The sequence below is a fragment of the Drosophila novamexicana genome, unplaced genomic scaffold (genome assembly GCF_003285875.2).
Source record: "Drosophila novamexicana strain 15010-1031.04,08,12 unplaced genomic scaffold, DnovRS2.1 tig00000024-arrow-pilon, whole genome shotgun sequence".
In the NCBI taxonomy this organism is placed as follows: domain Eukaryota; kingdom Metazoa; phylum Arthropoda; class Insecta; order Diptera; family Drosophilidae; genus Drosophila; species Drosophila novamexicana.
In genome coordinates this window covers 275,808-300,068 of record NW_020824768.1, presented here as the reverse complement: position 1 = coordinate 300,068, position 24,261 = coordinate 275,808, and the positions used below count along the sequence as shown (strand labels likewise).

The 24,261-nt window shown below is 41.5% G+C and overlaps 4 protein-coding genes across 5 annotated transcripts; 1 reads left to right on the top strand and 3 right to left on the bottom strand.

Moving 5' to 3' along the window:
- Positions 1-40: 40 nt before the first annotated feature.
- On the bottom strand, positions 41-3,589 carry LOC115771266 (sphingomyelin synthase-related 1). Its single transcript, XM_030716882.1, has 4 exons — positions 2,646-3,589; positions 1,249-1,752; positions 1,015-1,181; positions 41-954 (listed from the first exon to the last, which is right to left on the bottom strand). The coding sequence occupies exons 1-4, from the start codon at positions 3,301-3,303 to the stop codon at positions 565-567; spliced, it is 1,719 nt and encodes a 572-aa protein (XP_030572742.1). The 5' UTR covers positions 3,304-3,589; the 3' UTR covers positions 41-564.
- A 1,328-nt stretch (positions 3,590-4,917) lies between these two features.
- On the bottom strand, positions 4,918-7,164 carry LOC115771250 (akirin). Of its 2 annotated transcripts, XM_030716850.1 has the most exons (4): positions 6,887-7,159; positions 5,551-5,936; positions 5,110-5,475; positions 4,918-5,055 (listed from the first exon to the last, which is right to left on the bottom strand). In XM_030716850.1, the coding sequence occupies exons 2-4, from the start codon at positions 5,777-5,779 to the stop codon at positions 5,045-5,047; spliced, it is 606 nt and encodes a 201-aa protein (XP_030572710.1). In that variant the 5' UTR covers positions 5,780-5,936; positions 6,887-7,159; the 3' UTR covers positions 4,918-5,044. The 2 variants fall into 2 exon arrangements, with proteins under 2 accessions (XP_030572710.1, XP_030572711.1); XM_030716851.1 differs by lacking the exon at positions 4,918-5,055 and having other exon boundaries at positions 5,099-5,475; positions 6,887-7,164.
- A 444-nt stretch (positions 7,165-7,608) lies between these two features.
- LOC115771205 (glutamic acid-rich protein) lies at positions 7,609-11,544 on the top strand. The gene is made up of 5 exons (XM_030716805.1): positions 7,609-7,976; positions 8,941-9,381; positions 10,210-10,308; positions 10,550-10,601; positions 10,664-11,544. The coding sequence occupies exons 1-5, from the start codon at positions 7,932-7,934 to the stop codon at positions 11,542-11,544; spliced, it is 1,518 nt and encodes a 505-aa protein (XP_030572665.1). The 5' UTR covers positions 7,609-7,931.
- An 841-nt stretch (positions 11,545-12,385) lies between these two features.
- On the bottom strand, positions 12,386-16,282 carry LOC115771248 (translocation protein SEC63 homolog). Its single transcript, XM_030716849.1, has 4 exons — positions 15,727-16,282; positions 14,648-15,357; positions 12,720-13,983; positions 12,386-12,648 (listed from the first exon to the last, which is right to left on the bottom strand). The coding sequence occupies exons 1-4, from the start codon at positions 15,848-15,850 to the stop codon at positions 12,470-12,472; spliced, it is 2,277 nt and encodes a 758-aa protein (XP_030572709.1). The 5' UTR covers positions 15,851-16,282; the 3' UTR covers positions 12,386-12,469.
- Positions 16,283-24,261: the final 7,979 nt, after the last annotated feature.

Here is a 24,261-nt window from a genome sequence, read left to right as displayed (position 1 = left end):
TTTTTGCACTTCACATTTGAATTTTGATTTATTGAATTTGTGCGTTCAACAGAAACTTTGTAACTTACGACTAAATAACTTAGTTGTTGTACTTGCTTATAATTACATAATAATGCATTAAATAGTCTTCAATTATAAAACTTAACTGAGCGGAATGAGGATTATCATCAATTAGCTAAACAATACATTTCATAGTACAATTCCATGCAATTGACTGATTGACGTTTATCCAGTTTGTTAACTAAAAGTTATTTATCTAAGAGAAGGAGGGCCTGCTGTGTGGAAGTTGAGACTACCCGAAAGGCACTACGAGTGGTATATACACATATGTATAGATCTATACATACATATATATATGATAATACAGAAACAGGTGCTGCAATGGGAAAGTAGTAGAAAGTATTAGTATCAATTTAAAAAGTACAAATTATCAGTCGGTGTGTGTTCGCGTGTCTTGAGTGTGTGTGTGTGTGTGTGTGTGTGTTTTTCTTTTTCCACAATGTTTTGATTCATTCATGGAACGACGATAAACAAATAAGAATTGTGTGTTACAGCTGAACAGACTCAGAGTACTTTCTTCTCTGTGAACGAAGTTCTCAAATCTGTTGCAACAACTGTGGCAACTGCATCCTTTGTTGTCCGTTTAAACTGTTGCGGTGCCTGCGCGGAAGACCTGCGTAATTTGCTGCCCATCGCACTATTTCTGTTATCCAAGTCGGAGTTACGAAATATGTCCAATGATGGCCTCTGCGAAACCTGCTGCCTGGCCAGCCACATCCGATTGGCAATAAACACAGCCTGATCCTTAATGCGAACGATCTGCTGCACCAAAGAATCCATCAGCGTGCCAGGCGTATCAAATTCATTCGGTATAATGCCATCCACAGAGCTCTCAAAGTAGCTAAACATGGGAAACCAGATGCGCGTGCGCGTCGAGTCGCTCTGCATGAGGGCCTAAAAGGATTTTGGTTGCTTGATTAGATGAGGAGCTACACGAGCTATCCAGAAACTTGCCCGATTGTTGGCCAGCGTGTGATAGTAGAGAAATAGACGTGAGGTTATATAAAAGGCGACAAACACATCGATCGAATAATGCTCATGGGCGGCCAGTATAAAGAAGATGCCGAACATGTTCAGCAGCCAGGTCAGCGTGTGCAGGAAGTAAAGATTGCGCGGCGTATCTGCAAGGTAAGAAAATCAAATTGAAAAAAATGCAATTAAATTGAAGCCGGATCCGGTTCTACTCACATTCCGTGATGAAAAAGTTGAGGAGCGTCAAAGCCACCGTATGACCGCTAAACATATAATCGCCGCACGTGCGCACACCCTGTATGGACATGCCCAGGCCGCTCCAGATGCGATAGGCGCGCGTCATCCGTATGACCAGGGCGCCGAACACATCCACAGTCGGATCATCGATGGCAAAGTCCTTCTGGTTGCACTGCAAGTGTGTGCCCGGCACACTCAGCGATGTGATCAGCATGGTGACGCACCGGAGCAGGAACACGGTGCCGGCCAGTGCAAAGAAACGGCGCAGCAGAACCATCCGATATTTGTGGAAGATTAGGACAACCAGCCAAATGGTGAACAATAGCGAACCGGTTATTTCGCACATATTGAAAGCCCAGGGTATGTGCGGCACATTATCGAGAAATATATCCGGCAGTGGGGGATAACGTTTCATATCGGGCACACGCTCGTGCACGATCACCATCACAAACGATGTTATCCAAGTGACCATGAAAGAGTAGCCTGCAATGGGACGCAATTGAGACATAAATAAACAAAAGTAATTAAGTCTCACAGCACATTTAGCGGAAAAGCTGATGATGCCTTCTGGGCTGGAACACTTGGTGGGGGACGTGACTGTTTGCAATTCGAGGTAGGCACATAATATGAGACCACTAGTGTAAGCTGTTATATCGAACAACAAATTATGCTAATGTAAACACTTGGCTAAATCACTAAGAAAGACAAATGATATATTAATTTAAAGCTTAAAACAATTACAAATTGGCGCTTCTATTTAAAACTGGCCAACGAGAGTGTGCCCAGAACTAAATATTTCTACTAAACAACAGATTGGTATATTTTAAAGTGTGCTAAAACACCTTTTTATGACTTAAAAGAACGCATATATTCTCAAATAAATGTTTAAATGTTCCAACTTAACAAATTTGATGACAAAGTGTGCATGCTCACTGCCAAAGAAGTGTACAACTTCTTGAAAATTTGTGCACGCAAAGTTACACAAAAACGTATATAAAAAGAAAACAACAACAATTATATCAGCGCATGCAGCAAACAAAACATAGAGAACGTAAGTGGGAGAGAGACACATGCATTTACATATGTATGCTGCTTAACCTCCAAATCGAAATAACAGCAGCAGCGCGCGTCACTGGCGTAATAAAACTGTAACTAAATTCATAATTAAAGTGACGTACACGCACGCATGCGACACACACACACATATGAATGTGCATGCGTTCAAGTTGGAAAAACTGATAAGGCAATGGGAGTCCAATTAGATACAGATATATGAATGAAATCAAGGTTATTTATAATTGGTCAAGCGACCGATTAGACCCACAAATTGACCCAGCCCCCGCCCCCCCCTCCCATACCTTTACCATAATGCTCACCTAAACTGATTGCGGTCTTAAAATATTCAGGCGCCTCCAAAAGCTTGCTCTTCTCCTGCTGTGCATCGGACATGTCCTGTGCCTCCGGACAGGGACACGTCTCGACGGCCACATTGGAGGCTAAAAAAACATTGCCAAGCGATGTCGGAGAACCCAAATTACTGGAAATGCCCAGCACCAGAGGCGCCGACGAGACGGCTGGGCCGCCATTCAACAGCACCTTCTGCGCCGGCTGCTGTAGCTGTTGCTTTTGCCGCCACTGTAACTGCATATTGTAAACCGTTAGCCAGAACTTTTTCATCTCGCCAAAGGTGAGCTTGTAGTTCAACTTGTAGCGCATATCGCGCACATCCTGTTCCGTCAGGGCGAGCAGCACCTGGCCGTCAATGGCCTCGTTGAGCAGACAATCGCGCAGCTCATCCGAGTAGGGCTCCACGGTGCCCATCCATTGCTGCACATCGTCCAGCTGCCAGCTGGCCACACGCAGCACATCCGGCGGCGATCTTTGTTTGTTCTGCGGGTTTTTGCTTTGTACTATTTGCTCCCAGAATGGGGCATCCGTTTGGGTCGCGGCTGGGTTTACTTCTGGCTGCGCCGGCGAGGCCTGCACCGCCCGTTGAGTCACCGTGTCACAAGTTTCACATTCTTCGTCGCACATTTTGTTAGCTTTCTTTTCTCTCTCACTTTTTTTTTTTTTGTTGAATATTTTTTTTTTTGTTAGAGATTTAGGCGATTATCAATAAATTTGGATTTGGCTATTGTCTGGGTTTGCGGTTGGGTTTAACGGCTGCAGCATTTTAAGCGCAGGCCGTGCCGTTTACGCTTTGGGTATACAGCGGCACATAATATTGAATTTCAATATTTGTTGTTCAAAACACACACGTTCAATTTAGTTGCTCTCGAAATTCCAGCGACTGCTTGTTGTGTGTTTGGCTGTTTCTTATTGTGCCAGTGTTAACAGACGCATGTTGGCTGTGCCGTGTGGAGCAGCGCTGTTATGTGTGGAGTGCGGCCAAGTTCACGTGAGCGTTAAGCTGCGCGCAGCCAACTTCACGCTGTCTGTAACAGTGACACGGCTTAACACTATGTAAACGGTCTTGTAACTTTGCGCCAATTTTGAATATAGTTAAGAATGTTGTATATGTTCAGCTTTTGTTAATTTGAGTTAAAACTACCATTTGGTTTCCTCAATTCATCGCTTTTTCTTTTTATTTTAATATAAAAATGGCATTTCTTTACTAATATTAAGTTTAAATTACTAATGTAAAGTATTTATGATCTCGGCAATTGAAAAATAGATGTGTGTGTGTATATATCAAGTGAAAAATATTTATAATGAACATGAAACGTCTTCTCAAGCGTGAACATATATATATATTTATATATGAAAGCGTTCAATATGACTTAAATCATAAATGTTCAGTTTACTTGTTTTAAAGCAATTTCAATATTGCAAACGAATTATTATTCTGGTGTTTTCATTACTTTGCAAAAATGTACATCAAAGGAAGAAACAATTAACAAACGATCGTAGAAAAACAAATTCATATTTGATTAAGATACATAAACTTATTTCTCTCATTTCTTTTTCATTTTCTTTTTTTTTTGTTTTTATACAGATGCTGTTCACTCACTTCAATTGTGTTTAGGAAAATGATTATGCAAAAATAAACTATGAAAAAGTTATTTCATGAGTAGTTGATTTTTCTTCCTCTTTTAGTTTCGTCAGCTTTCAATCATTGCTATTTCGAAATACAATATAGTTTTGATACCTTTTACAATTATACCTTATACGCTATGTACCTAACATATATACTTTTTTGTTTTACCAATTTTTTTTTTCTATTTTTTTTTGCTTTTTATATATACGAAGCTACTGTTGAGGTTTCATTGAATTGTGTGTGTGTGTGTGTGTGTTGTTTTGCTTTCTTTTTTCCTTATAGATGTGTTTTTGTTGCACCTTTTGCAGTGTGTTGATTTATTTTTTATATATTAGCTTTCTGTGTAGTATTGTTCATACGTCCTATATAGATATTTGTCATTTTTATTTAGAATTTTCGTTATGTGAAAACGTAAATGTAACAAGTTTGTTTTGTTTTGTTTTGTTTGTTTGTTGTTTGCTTTGCGCTTAAGCCGTAAAGTATTTCTTCCCGCTTTGTTGCTTTTTCAATACATTTTTGTTTTGTTTTTTATATATGTAATTCTAGTTTTAAACTATAACTCTTTTTATATTTCAAAATATATAATAAACACAATGCAGTTGTTTTTTTTTTTTTTTTTTTTAAATGAGGGCTTCTATGTTGTTGTTGTTGTTGTTTTTCTTTTAGCATTTGCTGTTGCGGTTGGAACCACCGTCACATAAGATCGTAGTGCATTTCATAGTGAGAATTTGGGCTGCCTTACGACAAATCTGAAAGTAAATGCGATTAATTAACGAAATTAGGCCAGATATTCTAGGACTTACAGCTGGGCGCTGCCTCGTAACGACGCTGGATCTGATCGTACGTGAATTTCACAAAGGCATCATATTGCTCGGCCAATTTGGTGGTCAGCACCGATTCGTAGCGTTCGCGCAGCTGATCCTCGCGCTCCTTGATCATGCCCTCGCATATTAGCTGCACCTGTTTGAATGTGAACAAGGCCTTCTCGCCATGGTGGCGCATCATCAGATGACTCGGTGGGCTATCCGGGCGATGCGGACTCTCCGGTCCCATTTCAGAACCGCTCGACTCCGAGTCCTGCATACGCTCCAATGCGGCCGATGTAATAGGCAATTGCTTGCGCTTGTGCAGTCTTTTGATTTCATTGCACAAATTCTCAGCCATTTTATCTGCAAAACAACAAGCCAGCGGCATCAAATGATAGGTGTCGGTGCAGGTGGTATATTAATAAGATGCTGGCTTACCTGGCGACATCTTGGCCAATGTAGACTCCAGGAACGGACTGGGCTCATTGCTGTCTTTGGCATAGCGATTGCAAGGCGTCGTCGAGCTGTTATTGGCGGCATCATTGCTGCCGCTGCGCGAGGGCGAGCTGCTGCCGGATTGCCCGAAAGGATTGCAGCGACGACGTTTCGTTGGGCGCTGGTTGAGCGACTCCCAGTCCAAGGCGCGTTTGAGTGTTGCACATGCCATATTTATGATATAAATGTGCTCCGTTAACTTGCTCTAAATATAATAATATATCTTTATATATATATATATTCAATAGCTTAGTTCTTAAATTTATTGTTCTTATTTTATTTGATTTATTTTTGCTTATTATTGCCACACAGTTTGTTGGAAGCGTTCGCTGTGAATGAAAAAAGAAAAACAAATATGGAGAACAATCAATTGCAGAAACTAGAGAAGCGCGGCCAACTGAGACTAAATGTAATTCAAAAATGTGAAACTGGTTTCAAGGAAAACAGGATTCACCTGACACACACACACTCGCACAGTACAAAAGAAAATGGTGCTGCGATTTATGGCTTGGCAGCTGCTGCCTTGCTGCTTGGGCGACGGATAGGGCATTAAAAAGAAACCGAAGCAGCGATGCCCAATTAAAGGGAGTGTTCGCCACAAGCCAGCAACAACAACTTTCCAACACTACCACTGCTACAACAACAACAAGAACAGTACGTGCATAGCAATGCACACACGCAAGGAAGAGACCAAAAGGCAAAGAAAACTACAAGCGAGGCGAGTCAACCACCAAACACGCGCGCACACACACACAGACAGACAGGCACACACACATGCATACTACTAAACTACAACAATAAAACCGCGTATGCGTATCCTTCGAGCTGTACCAGCTGTTTTTACACAGTAACGCTGTCTCACTAATGCACACACACACACACACACACGCACATGCAGCTAATGAACCCAAATTACATTTGTATGGGCATGCGTGTGTAGCTTGCGCGTTTGTGTTCTGTCGTCATTTACAGTATTTTAAAGATTTTTAATAATGAATTATTAGTGCTTTTTTACGTGACGAACGCCATGCCAAAAGCAAAAATAAAAAAAAAAAAAGAGATTCGTTTCAAAGAAAATAAAATGACAGCAGCTTATACGCTGAATGGTTGTCTCGCTCTCTCGCACAAACACACACACACACTTGCAGCTGTGAGTTGGAATTTTGATTTCGTGAAATTTTTAAAAATGGTCGCAACGCATATCATTATCAGGGCTCTTAAGATTTCATTAAAGAAAAAAATGACAAGCTGCGATATTGTTGTTCACAATTGCACTTACATTGATTGATGTTTGCTTCTGCTATAATTTCTGCACCACTTCACACGCGTTTTATTTATTTTTTTTTGTACATACGCACGAACGTTTCAGATTCAGTTGAATTGTAAAACTAATTGTATTGCTATTGCTTATTGGGTTGAGCAGTATTTCAAAGGCCACTGAAATGCACTGTGCTGTTGTTTGAAAGTGTTACAAAGTATTTGATTTGTGAAATTTCTGTCTTTTTGCGATGTAATTTTCAGTTTTTTGTCGAACTCTTACGAAAAATGGACGACCGATGCATGCGTGACGACGATTCGTGAACAGAGAGGAGAGTTCAGCGATGGCAGAACGACAATTTCCACGCCGTTATCACAGATGCAGCCCTGTTATCGACGCTACGAGCTATCGATTAACTGAACATGTTACGTTTGGTATGCAGCTCTTTTAAATTTATTGCTTGCTAAGCAAATTTCGGATTTAAAGTTATTTCATTCCACAAAACCAAAATCTTCTTATACATGCTTAAGGTATTTGTTCAATAATAAAACAGGCTTAATCTGTAGGGAAAGCAATTTGCAATGCGCTCATTTTGCGGTCATGCGATGTACATGCAAGTGCTTAAACAAATTCTTTATACAAATATCGAATTCCTACCAAGTGAGTTGCTCAAGCTATGCAGTTAGTATTTTTCGTCTTAAATATTCGTATTTTCACCCCGCCTCAGTTAGGTCACATTGGATCGACCGAATAAAGTAGGCATAAAAGGCAGAGCTCGAAGTGAATTTGTGCGATTTATATTATTAAATATTTTTACACTTTTATAGAACACATTTTGTATACGCTTTCACAGCCAATTTACAGCGTATCTCAACGATAAGCCCAGTGCGTGCATATTTTTAAACAACATTACGTATCGCGGTAGGGGCCAAGAACAGACACAGCAAAAAGCAGAGCAAAGAAAGAAAGTTCTAAAAATATTTTTATCGTCGTGAAAGTCGATTTTATTTCGCGCAGCCAATAAAGCTTTAAATTAAAGACCAGCGGCGCATAATTAATTGCAAAAATGGTATTGAAAGTGTACGTCAGCGGCATGTCCGGCAACAAGGAGGTAAGTGCTGCAGTTTCGGTGTGGGCGGGGCAGCTGAAAAGCACACACATAATGACAAATGCACAGACATGTATGCATCTGTGTGTGTGTGTCTGTCTGATTGAATTGTAGGAGTCAGTGTAATGTTAATGGAATGTTGCCTAGTTAGCGAAATAGACATAAGGAAATACCATATTGCATATTCTATTTTATGCACATTCCTTTTGTTTGTTTTTGCGCTTGAATGTGCGCGTGTGTGTGTGTGTGAACGATGATGTAGTACGTACAGTCGAAACGTCATCTCTTTAGCGTTTGGCCTCTCCCAACAAAACAGAACAGCAAGTGGGTATTTTGATTGGCATACGCATGTGTGTATGTGTGTTTGTGTGTGAGCGAGCGTTTTGATGGTGGTGGCAAGAAGCAGCGCAACGACCGCAAACATTTCCATATAAGCTTATTTGTTTGTCTGTGTAAACGAATTCATTGATCACAGTTTTTCATATGCGTGGGTACGGGTTTGTAAGTGTGTGTGTTCGTCTGCATGATTCATTTGTGTGACACTCTTCTTTTTCCCTCTCTTTGTTTGATTCGCCTTTGCCAATAAGAACTCAAACAACGGTCATTGTGCAAAAGCAACAACGGCAACGCCCGTAGATGAGGGGGGTTGGGCGAAAGAGCAAAGCTTAAATGCGATTTATGTTCCGTTGTTTATTGTTGTAGACTTTTGAGACTGTCAGCTTCTAAAATAGGGTATGTAGACATTGTTGCATGTGTGAGTATATAGGCAATAAATAAAAACAACAGTTTATCAAGAATTAATTACAAGCATGCACTGATAAGTGCTGGAAGTGCGAGTGAGAGATAGTTTGTGTGTATATGTGTGTGTGTGTGTGTTCATGTTTAGGCTTGCCGGCATTTGAAAACCAGGGCTGGGCCAGCTAATCAAATTAACAGCTAAACTTATTACTGTTATGTGCGATTTTAGGTGAAAAAACGCCAACAGCGCGTTTTGATGATCCTGGACAGCAAGAACATTCAGTACGATACCGTTGACATCACAGAGCCCGGCAAGGAGGGCGAAAAGGAGCTGATGCAAAACAAATCGACTAGCAATGGCGGCACAGTCAGCGATCCAGAGCCGAGGCATCCATTGCCGCCGCAGATCTTCAACGATGACGAATATTGCGGTGATTACGATGCCTTCGATATGGCCAACGAGATTGATACGCTGGAGGTGTTCCTCAAGCTGGCGCCAGCTGATACAACGGCCGTGAGCAGTGCTCAAATCGAACTGAAGCAGGAGAACGGCGTCGCCAAGGAGGAGGAGGAGAAGAAGGCTCCAGCGGAGGGTGAAGCTGAAGCTGAAGCTGAATCTGGCGCTGCCGAGGAAACGGGCGAGGCGGACAAGGAGAAGGAGAAGCCAGAGGTTTGAGCGCTTTGAGCAATTTGTACTTTTCTGTTTACTGTTATGACGCGACAACAACAACAACAACAACAATAAGCCTGCACAGAAGCAACCACAATGACAACAACAATAACATTAACATTAACAGCAACTTCTACTAATGAGACGCAATTCAAGTTCGACGCCATCCACGTTAACAGTAGCAATAACATCAAAATGTACTCTAACAGCATTTCGGCAATTGGGCGCAATATAACGGTTTGTTCGAGCTTCTATGTTACCACGACTGCGGTTCTTTAAGTTAAGCTACGATATTTATATATAAAGCGCGTATATATATATATATAGATATATATATTTATGTCATGCATACTACACACTAATTTAATGAAGTGATTGTGTTCACGCTGCGGTCAAAATTACAACTTTTAATCAAAATGCATATTTATTTATAATAATACACTCACACACTTTTGTATGTCTGGTAACATCATTTGTATTGATAACATTTTGTTGAGAAACACAAACACTCGGAAAAAATTGCATATTAATTTAATACTAAATTGAATAGAGTGTATTTAACTATGATCTGTACGATTTGTGCGGCTGAGTTATGTTAATGCGAAAACATAAAAATCCGCTGAATATATAAGTAAATATTTAATAAAAACGAAGTATATTTGTATTTACTAAAAAAAAAACCACCAAAAGCTTTTATAACCCAAACTTAACACAAGCCGCGTCTCAAAAGCTCCAGCGTTTAGCAGTTGTTTAACAGCGCATGTAAGATAACAGCGATCGATTGTGTAAATGCCAATGTTAACATTATGCGCTCGTCCATTTTCAAAGCAAAAGGAAGAAGATGGCGAGCAAACGAGCGAAGATAAGGAGAAAGCAGCTAAAGAGGGCGATGATGCAGACAAAAAAGATGAGAATAGTGAAGAAAAGGTAAAACCTAAATGTTGTGTAATGCATGCTCGAATGTTAACATTAGACCTGTAAATGCGATCGAACAGCTAATCAGGCACGTTTCTGCTCTAAAGTTAAAGCTGATTTGAATAGTTTTAGAGAATTTTTACCGATTTTGTATAGACATTTAACCATTTTTACCATCCCCTGCCACACCCACAACAACAATACTCACTGAAATGCACCACATCCGCAATTTAAACACCAATCCCCACAACAGACTGAAACCTCAGGAGAATCCGAATCCGAAGAGAAGAAAGCGGAATCCACAGGTAATGTAAAGGTTGCGATCCCTTGGGACACTAATCATAATTTTTCCCCGATGCCGAGGCAGACAAGGCGGACGATAAGAAAGAGAAAGATGCAGAGGAAACCGATAAAAAAGATGGTGAAGGTAAGGAAACGAAAGAAACTGCGGAGAATTCGGGAGACGAGTCGAAGGAAAAGTCCAAGGAAGAGAAGTCTGAAGATGCCGAAGACGAAACGAAGGAGAAACCGAAAGACGCTGAAGAGAGTAAGAATGATAAAACTGAAGATAAGTCAGAAGAGGTAGACAAAGAAACTGAAGAAAAAGGAGAAGAGAAAGTAGAACAAAAAGAAAGTGAAGAAAAAGAAGAAGAACAAAAGGTAGAAGAACAAAAAGAAGCTGAAGAAAAATCCACCGCCGATTCAACTCCAGAGGAAGCGAAACCGGAAGACTCCTCAGCGGAAGAAGAGAAAGAAAAAGAACCGAAAGAAACTTCAGAAAGCGCAACAGCCGAAGAGGTTGAAGAATCAGAGAAAGACGAAGTAGAGGTGGAAGAATCAGGCAAGGAAAAAACGGAAGATGAAGTAAAAGCCGCCGAAGAAACTGAAGCAAAAAGCAAAACTGATGATGCTACAACAGAAGAGCAAGAAGTCGAAGAAGAAAAGAAAGAAGAAGTTAAAGAATCAGAAGACAGTTCCGATAATAAGGTTGAAGTTGACGAAGAATCGAAAGAAAAAACAGAAGAGAAAGTTGAGGAAGAATCGAAAGAAAAAACAGAAGAAGATAAAGTAGAAGAAACTACGGAAGATAAAGTAGAAGAAACTGCGGAAGATAAAGTAGAAGAAACTACGAAAGAAAAAGTAGAAGAATCTGAAGAAAAACCAGAAGAAACTGCAGCGGAAAAGAAAGAGATTAAAGATGACGAAGCAAAAACGCCCTCCGACGAAGAAGAGAACAAAGAGGAGTAACTAAAAAGAAAGAAATGGACGAACCACAAACTTACGAACGAAATGAACCACAACACAATGAACCAAACCCACGCACACGCACACACATAAAGAAAAACCGCCTCGCCCACACACACACACACACACATGCATACACGCACACATTAGCAAATAGTGAACATGTATTGTAAATAAGAAAACAAGCAACAAAAACAAAACCAAAGAAATTACTAATAAAACAAAAAATCTCTGGTGGAGGGTAATGAGAAAATGAGCGCAAAGCAAACAGAATTTACGCGAGTTTAAAACTTTCTTCCACAGCTAAAAGCAGCAGCAGAAAGAACAACAACAGACGCTCCGGTTCCAGTTAGAGTTCCGATTGGAACCGGAACCGGAACCAGCTCGACTTCGGCTCAGCTTTTGGACAGCGAACGCGAAGCAGCTGCGCAGTAGAAGAAGAGCAAGAGGCAAAGGCACCGTTATCTCAACTTCTTATCTTGTTTTTATTTTGAAAAATCGTTTTTTTTTTTTGTTTTTGTTTTGTTTTCTATATTCTATGTTTCTTTTCGTTTCTTTTGTATCCAAATAATTAAATATACAGTACATTTATATAATTACGTTTAGTACAGAAACATTAAAATGAAGTATTCTTTTACTTATTTATTTACGCTCTAGTTTCGGGCTCTTTATCCATGTTCGTTTGTCTGTTTCGTTAATTACAAAAACTAGTTAAAAAGAATATGCGAATAGTTTTCGCAAACGCAAAATCATTTACTAATTAAAAAAAAAATAAAAGTTTTGGGGCAAAACAAAATCAAAAACTCGTTAGATTAAAAGACGATTGTTCTGTGGAGGGGGGGGGGGGGGGGGGGGGCGGGGGGGAAATTCGCTCAATGTCATGAGAAACTCTCTCACTCTCTCCCTCTCTCTCTCTCTCTGTGGCTGTCTAGTCGCTGTCCTCCTCGTCGGATGTGTCCGTTGTGTAATCGCTTAGATTCTCCTGCTGATCATTGTGCTCCGGCTCCGATTCGCTGAGATCCCATTGGGGATGATCTGTGGGCGGTGCGGGCGCCTTTTGCACGTCCAGCTTCAGCTCCTGCTGCTGATCCATGCCCAGATACGAGTCTGTTAAGGAAAGGAAACATGTATTAGTGGAATCGTTTTGGATTTTTGGTGCCGGGTTGGGGCGCACTCACCGGAACGCAGGCAGACCGTAAAGGTGTAGACGCCGGGCCAACGCGGCGCCGTAAACTTAAGCTGTATCTCCTCCTTCTCGACGAGATTTGTGACATGGTAGGGCGCCGTCAGTAGCGTGCGCGACTTGCGATCGCATATGTATGTCCACCAGTATTCCTGCTTCTCCTCGGGGAAGAACGGACAGTGCACCGTGTGCGACATACGGGATTTGCCCTCGAGGCGTTCCCGCTTGTTTAGCTTGGCTTGCAGGCGTTCCCATTCCTCGTCATCATCGTCGTCCAGCGAGGAATTGTTTTTGTTTTGCTTATCCTCATCCTCGGAGCCGGAGCCGGCTGCAGACTCCACATCGCTGTGCTGCTCGCCGGCCTCTGACTCGGCATCCGAATTGGCTGCCGTTTGTTCATCCGTCGTAGTCGAGGAGACGGTGGCTGCCACAGCTGCCGCCTTGGGCTGCGTCTTCTTCTTCTGATTGTTGGCCGGCTTCTTGCCGCCCTTGCCCTTGCCGCCCTTGCGCGGCTTGGCCCAGGCGGAGGCCTTCTTGACGGGCACCGCAGCGGCGGCGGCAGCGGCTGCTTCATCCTCATCGCCCGCCGCTGCCTCCTCGTTGGCCTCGTCCTTGATGCCCTGCTTCTCGGGCACCTTGGTGTCGCCGAACAAGGTTCTCATGTCCTTGCGCTCCAGGGTCACGGTTACCGTTACGATCGCACCAGCCGTAACCACATTGGTGTTCTCATCGTCGATCACCTCGCAGCGTATGGAGAAGTCAATCAGCGGCATCTTGCCCAGGACACGCATTATGTTCTCGTACTCAAAGTCTGTCAGGTTCTTGAGCAGCATGCGGCTCTCCTCCGGCTTCAGCTGGGCGAACTGTTGCAAGTTCTTGACATGCCGCTTCTTGTTCATGAAATACAAATGATCCTCGGTCAGATGGGGCAGCTGCAGCAGCGGCGACTTGAACTCCCACAGACCCTGGATAATTATTGGCGACATTTTCATGCAGTTCTCGATGGTCTCGATGCTGGGCAGACGGGGCACACGACGGGCGTAGGCCATCATCACCAGCTGATGGACACAGCTGACCATCTCCTGCACCAGATACGGACACTTCTTCACAATAAACTGACGATCGCGCTCCAGCGTCTCCGGATTGAGTGGAATGCGTGAGAGATGGGCGTGCAGAATGGCGCGCGCCTTAATGGAATACATACGGCAGAGCGGATGCTCCTTGCACTTCTCGTTGAGATTGGGCAGCTGCCGAATGAGCTGTGCGGCAAATTGAAATAATTGAGAAACGTTAGTTATGTTAAAGGATTTAACAGTGCTGTTAGTTTACAGCTGTTTACATAAAGTGTACATAAGCTGAGCATGAAATTGAAATTATTGAGAAATGTTAAAAATGTTGAATAATTTAACAGTTCCGCTAGCGCGCTGTTAGGTTACAGCTGTTAACATGAAGTGTTCATAAGCTGTGCAGGAAATTGAAATGGAGATATGTTAATAATGTCTAAGGATTTAACAGCTCTGTTAGCGCGCTGTTAGGTTACAGCTGTTAACATGAATTGTACATAAGTTGTGCAGGAGATTTAAATAATTGAGAAATGTGAATAATGTCTAAGGATTTAACATTGCTGTTAGTTTACATCTGTTCACAGGAAGTATAGATAGGCTGTGCAGGAAATTGCAATAGAGAAACATCGATAATGTCTAATAATTTAACAGCTCTGCCAACGCGTTGTAATGTTACAGCTGTTATGAACTTAACAGTTCTGCTATCGCGCTACTAAGTAACAACTGTTATCATAAAGTGTGCATACATGTTTACACTCTGCATTGAACAGCTCTGCTAGCACGCTGTTACGTTACAGCTGTTATCGTAAAGTGTACATTTATGTTAACATTCTGCATTAACATGATTTTCCATACGTACCGCCGGGACCTCGTCGTTGTCCGACTGGCGCTCCACCACCTGTGAATTGTGGCGTTTGTCAAACTCCAGACTGGCCGCCAGCACCATCAGGGCGCGTTTGAGCAGCATGTGGGGTGTCTTGTGTATGAAATAGAAGTACATTTGGGTGGTGTCCAGCAGGACTTTGTCGCCGCTGAAGCGTATGGAGCGATACCACCAGACGCCCACAGCGGAGGGCATGGCCACCATAAAGACCAGTCCATAGAGACCCAGGACCCAAACGCTGTTCTCCTTCTCAACAATCCACGAGGGCAACGCAATGCCGAAGGACATGGCACCGGGGCCATCGGGATTGCCGTATTTCTCATAGTTCTCCTTGGCCACATCATCGGTGAGCGCCTGATAGGCTTTGCTCAGCATCATGAAGGACTTCTCATCGCCCGTCTCCTTATCGGGATGGAGTACCTTGGACAGCTTGTAGTAGGCCTTCTTGATCTCTGCCTGCGTTGCTGTCGGCGGCACATTCAATATCTCGAAGGGATCAAAGCTCGCCATCTCGTAGTCGAACTGGGAGACGCGATAGGTGAGGAACAGAAGCAGCGCCCAGCCGAGCACAATCGCCAGCTTGATGGCCAGCGATTTGAGTGTGCGATAAGGCTCTGCATTGGCCAAAATGATCTTCTTCTTCAAGCAATCTGGACACTGGCATTCATCCTTCTGCTTGCCGAGATCTGTGCGAAAAAGAGGTCAGAGATTAGAATCGCATGCGGTGGGAGAGAGAGGAAGGGAGAGGGAGAGATCGCGAGAGCCCTGCATGTGCTTGTCTCTCTTTAAGGTGTATGCATGTGTGTATGTGTGTGTCTGTGTGTTCCATTTGTGAAGTGAGCTGGCTTAAGCTGTTGTTGTTGTTGTTGCAGCAGTCACAGCTTTCACCAACACTGTTGAGCGCTCAATTGACAGCACTGTTAGAATAACTTAATGGAACGTGTCCATTTGCAACACATGTTTGTATTTGGGAAAAACACACACACACAAAGACACGCATACACGCATAGGCTTAAAGAGAGAGCTGCAGTCTGATTACAATCGGCGACACTAACCTTCTTTCTTTTTACGTGGCCAATAGTAAATCGTAGTTGGTATCAATACCAATGCTAAAAACGATAACACAAAGTAATAAAACGTGCCGCCGCTCTCATCATATTGAAATTTTTGACCCGCCATTTGAAAAGTAGTTGTTGCTGCCTCAGCGCCGACCCCCTAATTATTTACAAAAGCAGCGTTGGTTTGGGTTTGGGTTTTGGTGTGGTCTTTTTTTCCAAATCGGCTGGGGCCCCAGCTGATGTTTGGCACGCTGGCAGCTTGTAACTGCACGCGTTTCCAATGTTTTTATCCAATATGTTGGATCCAAACGTTGAGGAAGTCTTCGGCTAGTCCCAATTATAATACACAGCGGTCAATTGCACCATTAAATGCCGCGAGTTTAAAAACTTATGTATTTACAGCAGTCGTCAAATGACACGTCTGTACAGTGTGACCAAGCTGGATTGCATTGGCAAAACCGCAAACAGTAAGACCGTTTAGAAAAAATGTAGCATAAATTCCAGGGTAATTTGCGCGCTTTAGGAGTGCAACTTAGTTAAGTTTTTTGTTTTGCTGGAAGTTTAATGTATGTATGTTAATTGATGCAAACCCTCCGCAATGTTTTCTTGTTTAATTTTCGCTGGAAATTTATAGTTTTAAGATATAACGAAATTTCGACTAAATCTCCATTAAAACCGTTTGTCTAAACACGTCGTTAAAAGTTTAATTTTATATTGTAATGCTCGTATTGTACGTTTACTAATCAGTTTTTTGTTTTTATTTTTGGCAGCTATATTTAAATGATGTTGTTAATTAGGCATTTTAGCAGTGCGGCCACACTTTTCATTTAAATCGAATAAAATATCGATATATAAACTGTATAGCTTGGGGATATCGATACCACCTTCAAATTTCTGGCCACCGCAAGAATCTGATTATCACCGCTAACAGAATAGTGAGCGCGTTGAACGCGCAATGAGAAAAATTTTGTTCGCTGTCCAGCAAATTTGAGTATTTAATACAAGTGGCTGATTTTAATAGTTTTATAAACAAAACGGTGCATGTATAACAGATGGTGTGAGATATTCAAGCGTCATTAAAAAAGGACAGCAGAAGCGAACGCAACTAAAAAAAAATATATGAAAAGAAAAGCAAGGTGCCAAAGAAGAAAACCAGTTATGTATGCCGAGTTGGTGTATTTCCTTTTTGCTGGGCGAAAAATAAACATTTTTATGGCAAAAAAATGTTAAATGAAAGTGTTGTGTGCGCGTGTTTTAACGCTTTTTAATTATTTGGGCACAGCAATAGCAAGTGAAAAGTGACAATAAAAGGCAAGTTTATAACCAGACAAGGTTACATTTTCCATGACAACTTCCAAAACCAGAGACGGACCCCCTCCTCCAGTTTAGTTAAAACAACCGAAAGCCGATTTCAAGCGAATTTCTTGCGAAAAAACAAAAACCAAAAGTAAGTACAAGCCAAGCATACATACTTACAAATGCATGTGCATACTTACCGTAAAAAATATGTGTATATATATGTATGTAGCTGTGTGTATGTATGTGTGGGTTTTTGGCGTCGTCAAAGAGGCGGCGGCCGCCTCTGCGTCTGTGTTTGTATGTGTGGATGTGTGTGTGTGTGTGCATAGGCAGGTAGAAGAGCTAGATAAATAAGACTCTCAAGGGCAGCTAAGAAATTATATGTGTGATTTGTTCTTGTGCGAAAAAAAAAAAACAAAACAGTGTGGCGCATCTTGCATCTCGCTCCCTCTCGCTGGCCATCCTGGGGCAGGTGGTTACAGTTATTTGCGTTTGCCAAATTATTTTTGATGTTGCTAATTTTGGATGCCCGTGGCCTAATGCTATGCTAATTTTATTTGTTTATATTGGTCGCTCATCCCTTTTGTTTTGTGCGCATTTTATATAATTGCCGAATCGAAATCTTGGTTAAGAATGAAAAATCGATAAATCAGCGCCGCTGCAGCTGTTGGGCGATGCGTGGGCCGTGGGAGCCCACAGCGTAATTGGGGTAGGAATCGCATACACATACACATGCACATGCATACACAGAGTTGTATTTGTATGAGTGTGTGAGTCGCATATAAAACAAATAAGCCGCTTAATGTAAAAACGCCAACGATGCCCAACGTATTTTTGGCGGCTGCAGCAAAGCCTCTCACACACACACACGCATACATTTATGTGTGCATATGTATGTACGCATGCAACATTTCGTGCATTTCCCTTATGCACTTGTGTGCAAATAAGAAAAATCAATAGAGCTGTAAAATAAAGTGCCGAAAGCAAGACTCAGCCTAACAAAAACAGTTAAATGTGTACACATGTTATTAACCCAATTTCAATATGGCAGACAAATGTAGCGGCATTAGAGAGCAGGCCCAAGTGCGAGTGAGAGAGCGAGAGAGCAATGACTAGTGAATAAATTAAAAACGAACAGAAAAAAAAACAAGCTGCAAAACAACAACTAAGAATTTGGTGAATAGTATTAACAAAAAAAATGGTGTGACTCATGCGACGTTTTAGCCACATTTCAAATTAAGTGAATTCAAATTAAACAGTTTTCAACTGTTTTGTTTTTCTCACACGCTGCGTGAATGACAAATGACGATTGGCCAGCCCATTGGAATTGAGCGTGGGCCCTGAGCAGCTGTCCAAAAGTCAAGTGGCTTTCGCATGCGTCAGCGTAGTAATGCATTCTTATCGCCGTTAAATAGAAAAGTGCAGCGCAGCAATTTAAGAGTTTTCTAGCCGCAATAACCGTTTAATTTTCGCATATGATATCATATTTGTTGATTGTTTCAATTAAAGTGCTGGCCCGCAGAAAAGTTATGCGGAAAGCATGTGTGAAAAATTGTGCTATTTATATCTGTATATTGAACTTATCTCTTTTCATTTTAAACGTTTTTCTGCCGAATTTCCGGCAATCGATCAGCATTTATATCGCATGCGATATTTTCTGTTGCGACATCGTTTACATGCGGCGCTTATCACGCAGACAAAACTCATGCTTAAAGTGTCAGACGCATTTATTTACTTATCGACGAACATGCAAAGGGAGGCATTGTCATTATCTGTGATTTAGAGATGAGCAACTTATCGCGTGAGTCATTGCCAGATGTGAAGCCAACTGACTAATTATATGAATAATGTGTACTTAGTAAGTAACCAACAACGAACTGTTGTCCATTTACGATACATTATCGCAGTCACGGTCCCATCACTAAATGCTGACCTAGAATTGTTGTCCACCATCTCGCTCTCGCTCCTTCTCGCTCGCACAATGTCGTTCACTTATTTAATTGTCACGTCCATTGTAAACTGCGCTTCTGTGGCTGCCAAAGAAATGACGCCATATTGCGTGCCACACTCTCCACAAGCTTGCCACTCGTGTGTGTGTGTGCGTGTGTGAATGGATTGCGAAAGGGCTAGTGCGCTAACAGCTGACATTTGACAAAAGAAAATAACAGTCATAAGTTGGACATATGTTTTTACCGTTAGGTTGACACCCATATCTCCAAATACATGTGTGTGCATGCCCATGTATGCTTAAATAACTGCGCCAACAACAAATGCAAAACATATTTTTTCAATTTGTTTAATCAGTATGAAATATGCATATTGAGCTGTAGAATTTAAAGATTACGTCGACCTAAACAGATGTGTGGGTGTGTATTGTATACAAACATGAATAGGAGCATTGTATGTGTGTACACAATATATCGATATGTGTGCATGTATGATACATACATATGTATGTATGTGTGTATACAATGTAGTGTTTACTGTCATATCTGTCAGGTTTTGTTTTTGCATTTGACTTGCCGTCAAAGAACTTGCACTAGTAAAACGGGCCTTACTTTGATCTCCAAATGAATTTAAGAGAGGCAGCGAGAGAGAGAGCGCGAAATGTGGAGAGTTCGATTAGTTTTCGTCTGTGTTTGTTCGTCTTCGAACTGTTTGTTGTTGTGTTTATTTGCTTTTTGTTTGTTTGTGTGAAAGTGAGTCTAAATGCGTTTGGACATACGTTACAGCCGCTCTGTCTTCTGTCTTATCAGCATTCTCTCTTCTCTTTTCTTTTGCTTTCGAAGTTCGTTGCGGCTGCCCATTGCTTAGGTCATTTTTCCATTACAAACAAAAATTGTTACCACTTGCGACAGAGCTGATTTGATTATTTCAATTAATTTATATTTTGTGTTTATTGGCTGCTTGCTTCATGCAACGAATTCGCTGTGCCACTAAATTGTTTACCCTTTCGCGTAGCTAATTAATTATTTTTAATTAGTTTATCACTCTGGGATATCGATGTCTGCGCACATTTAAAACTTAATTAGTTTAATGGCACACATTGCAAATTAATTTGAAAATTGTTATACACGCTGCAAATGATACACTTCTTCCGCTCTCTCGCCCTCTCTATCTCTCTCACACAAAGACACACACACACGCGCGCGCCTTAATTGTTTTCAGATTAGTTTCAGCTGGGTGTGGCCCACGCGGCGGGTGTGAACAATTAGACAGCGGCAAGCAGCAGAATGCCTGATCTGGGCAGTGTGGCCGCTTGGCAAAAGTGTCACGCAGCCTGGGCACACCTGGACTCGACTCAGCGCCCATCACGTACAGACACATCGCCAACTGATGCTAATCAGCTAAAAATTGCGCTATTTTTGGGCACGCTTTGTGCGTGGAATGCGTAGGTTACGCTTTATATGGCCATGATTTATGTTTGGCACATATTCTTCTAGCTATTTGCCTAATTTGTGCAAGTTGTAAATACTTGAGCGCTATTATGCGTGGGTCTCTCCCTTTTGTCCTTGACTGTGGTCAGTTTGTCAAAGTGTCGAGACATGCATATTCACCATTCACCATTCCCAATTGGACTCAATTGAGCGTGCTTTATTATGCAAGATCGTAAAAAGTGACAGGGGGAATAGCTCATCAATCATTTCTATCGGCAGTTTGGAGCACATAAATCAAGCGAGAAAAACCAATTACACCAATCAAAATACAACAGAGTGTATATTTCTAATAGCAGTAACATATATGTACATATTTTAAATATCAATTTATGTACATCAACTATGATTTATGCGGCTACAAAAAAGGCATATCAATAGACGATGCAATCGCCGCCAAGAACAACAACAACAACAACAACAACAATGGCTGCAAATAACCTTCAGCAGCTTTAAATTTTGCGCAATGCCAAAATCAGCGAATTTAACGAAAATCGATTTTCAATTTGCATGTGATTTCTTTTGAAGTGTTTCTCGCGTGCAAATTTATGCAAATTCAACAAAAAGTTTTGATGCTGAATGAGGTGCTTTACGTGCTGGTGGATCGCCGCGGGCGGGTGTTAGCGTAATGCGGAAAATAAAAACAATGAAGAATCGCAAAATTACACTTCAACAATTTTTTTCGACTGCACGAATTTGTGAAGCGCGTTGAAAGCAAAGAACTAAAACACGATGCTGACAAAAGGAGTGTGGTGGGAAGGGGGAGTCAGAAAGAGAGAGAGAGAGAGAGAGCTGAACTAAGTCATTTGCCTGTGAATGAATAGGAACAGTTCAATTAACTGTAGCTCTTGAGCCACTTTATTCATAAAAGTGTGTGGGAGAGGGGGGTGGTGGGTTGAAAGAGAGAGAGAGGGAGACAAAGAGAGAGAGAGAGAGCTGAACTAAATCCTTCGCATTTCAATTAATAGGAACAGTTCACTTAACTTAAGATCTTGAGCCAATATATTCTTTATAGTGTCTGGAAGGGGGGGGGGGGGGGGGGGCTGGTGAGAGAGGGAGATAAAGAGAGAGCAATAATTCCTTTGCCTGTGAGTTAATAGCAACAGTTCAATTAACTGTAGCTCTACCCTTTTTTCTTTCATAAAAAGTCGCCCTGCTGCATTGTTGATCAACATTCTAATATTATTAATATTAATATGCAAATAAATAACGAATAAATCGAATACCACCTGCTGACTAAGCGTCATTTGATATACAGCAAGTTTACATGTTGTTTATAAATCACAATAACATCACACAGCGGCTTATAATGGCAATATACTCAAAACAAAACAAAAATCAGAAAATGGTGTCGCCCATCAAAGAAAAAAAAGGTCACTCAATTAATCCATTTGTGGCGGCGGCACGACGATGACTCTCTGGTCATTTACCTAGTGCTATCGCTGCTGCGTAAGCTCCCCTCCTCCCACCAACCTGAACGAATCAAGATTAATTGTTTATGGCTAAATTTTCGCTGTTGTTGTTGTTGTTGGCTCTGTGGGGCGTGTGCTGGCATTGGCCCGGCCTACTAACAGCGGGCTATTAAGTTTTCTTCTTTTTTTTTGTGCCACTTTGCATATGATTCACGCGAATTTTCTTGCCTCATTTCCTCTCTTCGCATGTGTTCTTTGCGCCATCTCGCTCTCTCGCTCGCTCGCTCGTGACTTTCTTTACCGCTCGCTTTTAATATATTTGCTCAAGTGTTGGCAAATTTGTCAACTTGTTTTGATACGTGTCTCTATCTGTCGCGTCGCACATCTGATTTTGATTGTACAATTGTGCGGCTTACAACATAATTTGCCAAATGTGATTAGCAAATTATATGGACGGACATGAAGGCGGCCTTTTGGAGTCGGCCGCTCGCTTTCAATTCAACGCTTCGTTTAACTGAGCCAAATTGAAAGCTTGCCAGCCGCAATAACAGCGAATTAAAAAGTCTACAACTAGTAGGCAATAAAAATTGGACAGTGAGACGACGCTCGCGAGTTCGTCAACCTCTCTTCTTCTATTATGCTTTATTTACGTATGTGTGCGTGTGTGTGTGTACGTGGCTTATGCTCTGCGAGCTTTGCGTTGGGCTGCTGCTCTCTGCTCCTCTCTGCTCTCCGGTTGTCTTTTGGGCGTCCATTAGAACTGTTGTTGATGTCGTCACTGTGTGGGCGGGCGTATGCGCTTATTCTTTGTGCTGCCTTTTCTGTGTACTTGGCGTATTTGTTTAATTGTTGTCATGTAATTATTCATTTAATGTAATTTGCCTAGCGTGTGGGTCGCTGTGACTGTCAATATGTAAAAAGTGGGCTTAGCGCAGCCAACTTCATGCAATTATCGTATTAATAATAATCGATGTGTGTATGCACGCACACACACACACACACACACACTCACTCATTATGGCGACTTTCGTTTGTGCATAGAAATAAAAAGAAACCTGGGCAAATCATTTGAAAAGCATATCAAGCAACATTTGCGCAATTATAATAAATGTAGTCGCATTGTTTTGCGCAATACAAGTTTATTAACATTTTGCACATTTGCCTAGCAACAACAGAGACAACAAATAATACACAAAAAAACAACAACAACAACGGTAACGACGGCAGACTCAGACGGCCAGACAACCGCAAGAGTTGGTTAGCATTAGCTGTTGGATTTATGTGTGTATGTATGTACGTAACGGTACCTGAGCATTCAGTGTTGAATAATGGTGGCGCATAAAAAGGCAAAGATTAACAAATGAGCAAACGTTCGTTTTTTATTTTGTTTTTTTTTTTTTATATGCAAATGCGGCTGCCACGCCCACTGTCAGTTGAAATTTGAAATTATTGCACGCTTCCTTGTGAGCATCAGCATCAAGCTTACCCTGTAAGCTGCTGTGCAAAATGCGAAGATTCTATCTGTTACATGCAGTGCCGCAACTTTATTATACCCTATATTTTCAACTCATTTACAGGGCAGTAGAGCATAATAAAGCCAGCTCACAGAATAGAAGGAGAGCAACGCTTAATGAGCTTTACTTTTGCCTCTGCGGCTTATCTGCGCACTTTGCATCTAAGGTGCTGCACACACTAACATTCACACACACACACATACACACGGAAAAAGCGGAACAAAAGCAAACGCCATAACTTTAATCATAAACAATGGAAATTTACAATACATATGGAAAGTTAGAGCCAACGAACGTTCGGGAGCGGGCAGAGGGTCGATTGCCGGCCTATCTATCGAATGTGCTTAAAACGCGCTGCCAAACACTGCTCTATGCTCTCGCACAAGTCACAACAACAACAGCAGCAACAACAACAACAACAACAGATAGAGGAATATTTCGAAAAACTGTTGTATGCACAACAACAACAGCTTTTTCAGCGTAAAGTTTTGTTGCTATGTTTGTATGTGTGTATAACTGCCACTGCGCTCTAATAATTATTTATAATAATTACTTTTTTTTTTGTGGCCTGCTGTTTAAACAGTAAATTATTTTTGTTTTACCCTAAAAGCAACGGGTATGTGAGCAACTTAAACACTTTCAATTTACTTTGCTTTAAAGCTCACATAAACGACAAACTAACAGATATTATTTTTAATAATTTATATTTATATTTATATTTTTGATTGAACATCGTTTTTTTTTTGCTTTAAAGGGTATTTACTTAGTCGAACTTTGCCGCTGATTTTTTTACAGTTTCGCTTTGTATTGACGCTGTCCAAATTCGTGTTTTATACAGCACTCAATATTTTGGCTATCTGTCGCTGTCTGTCT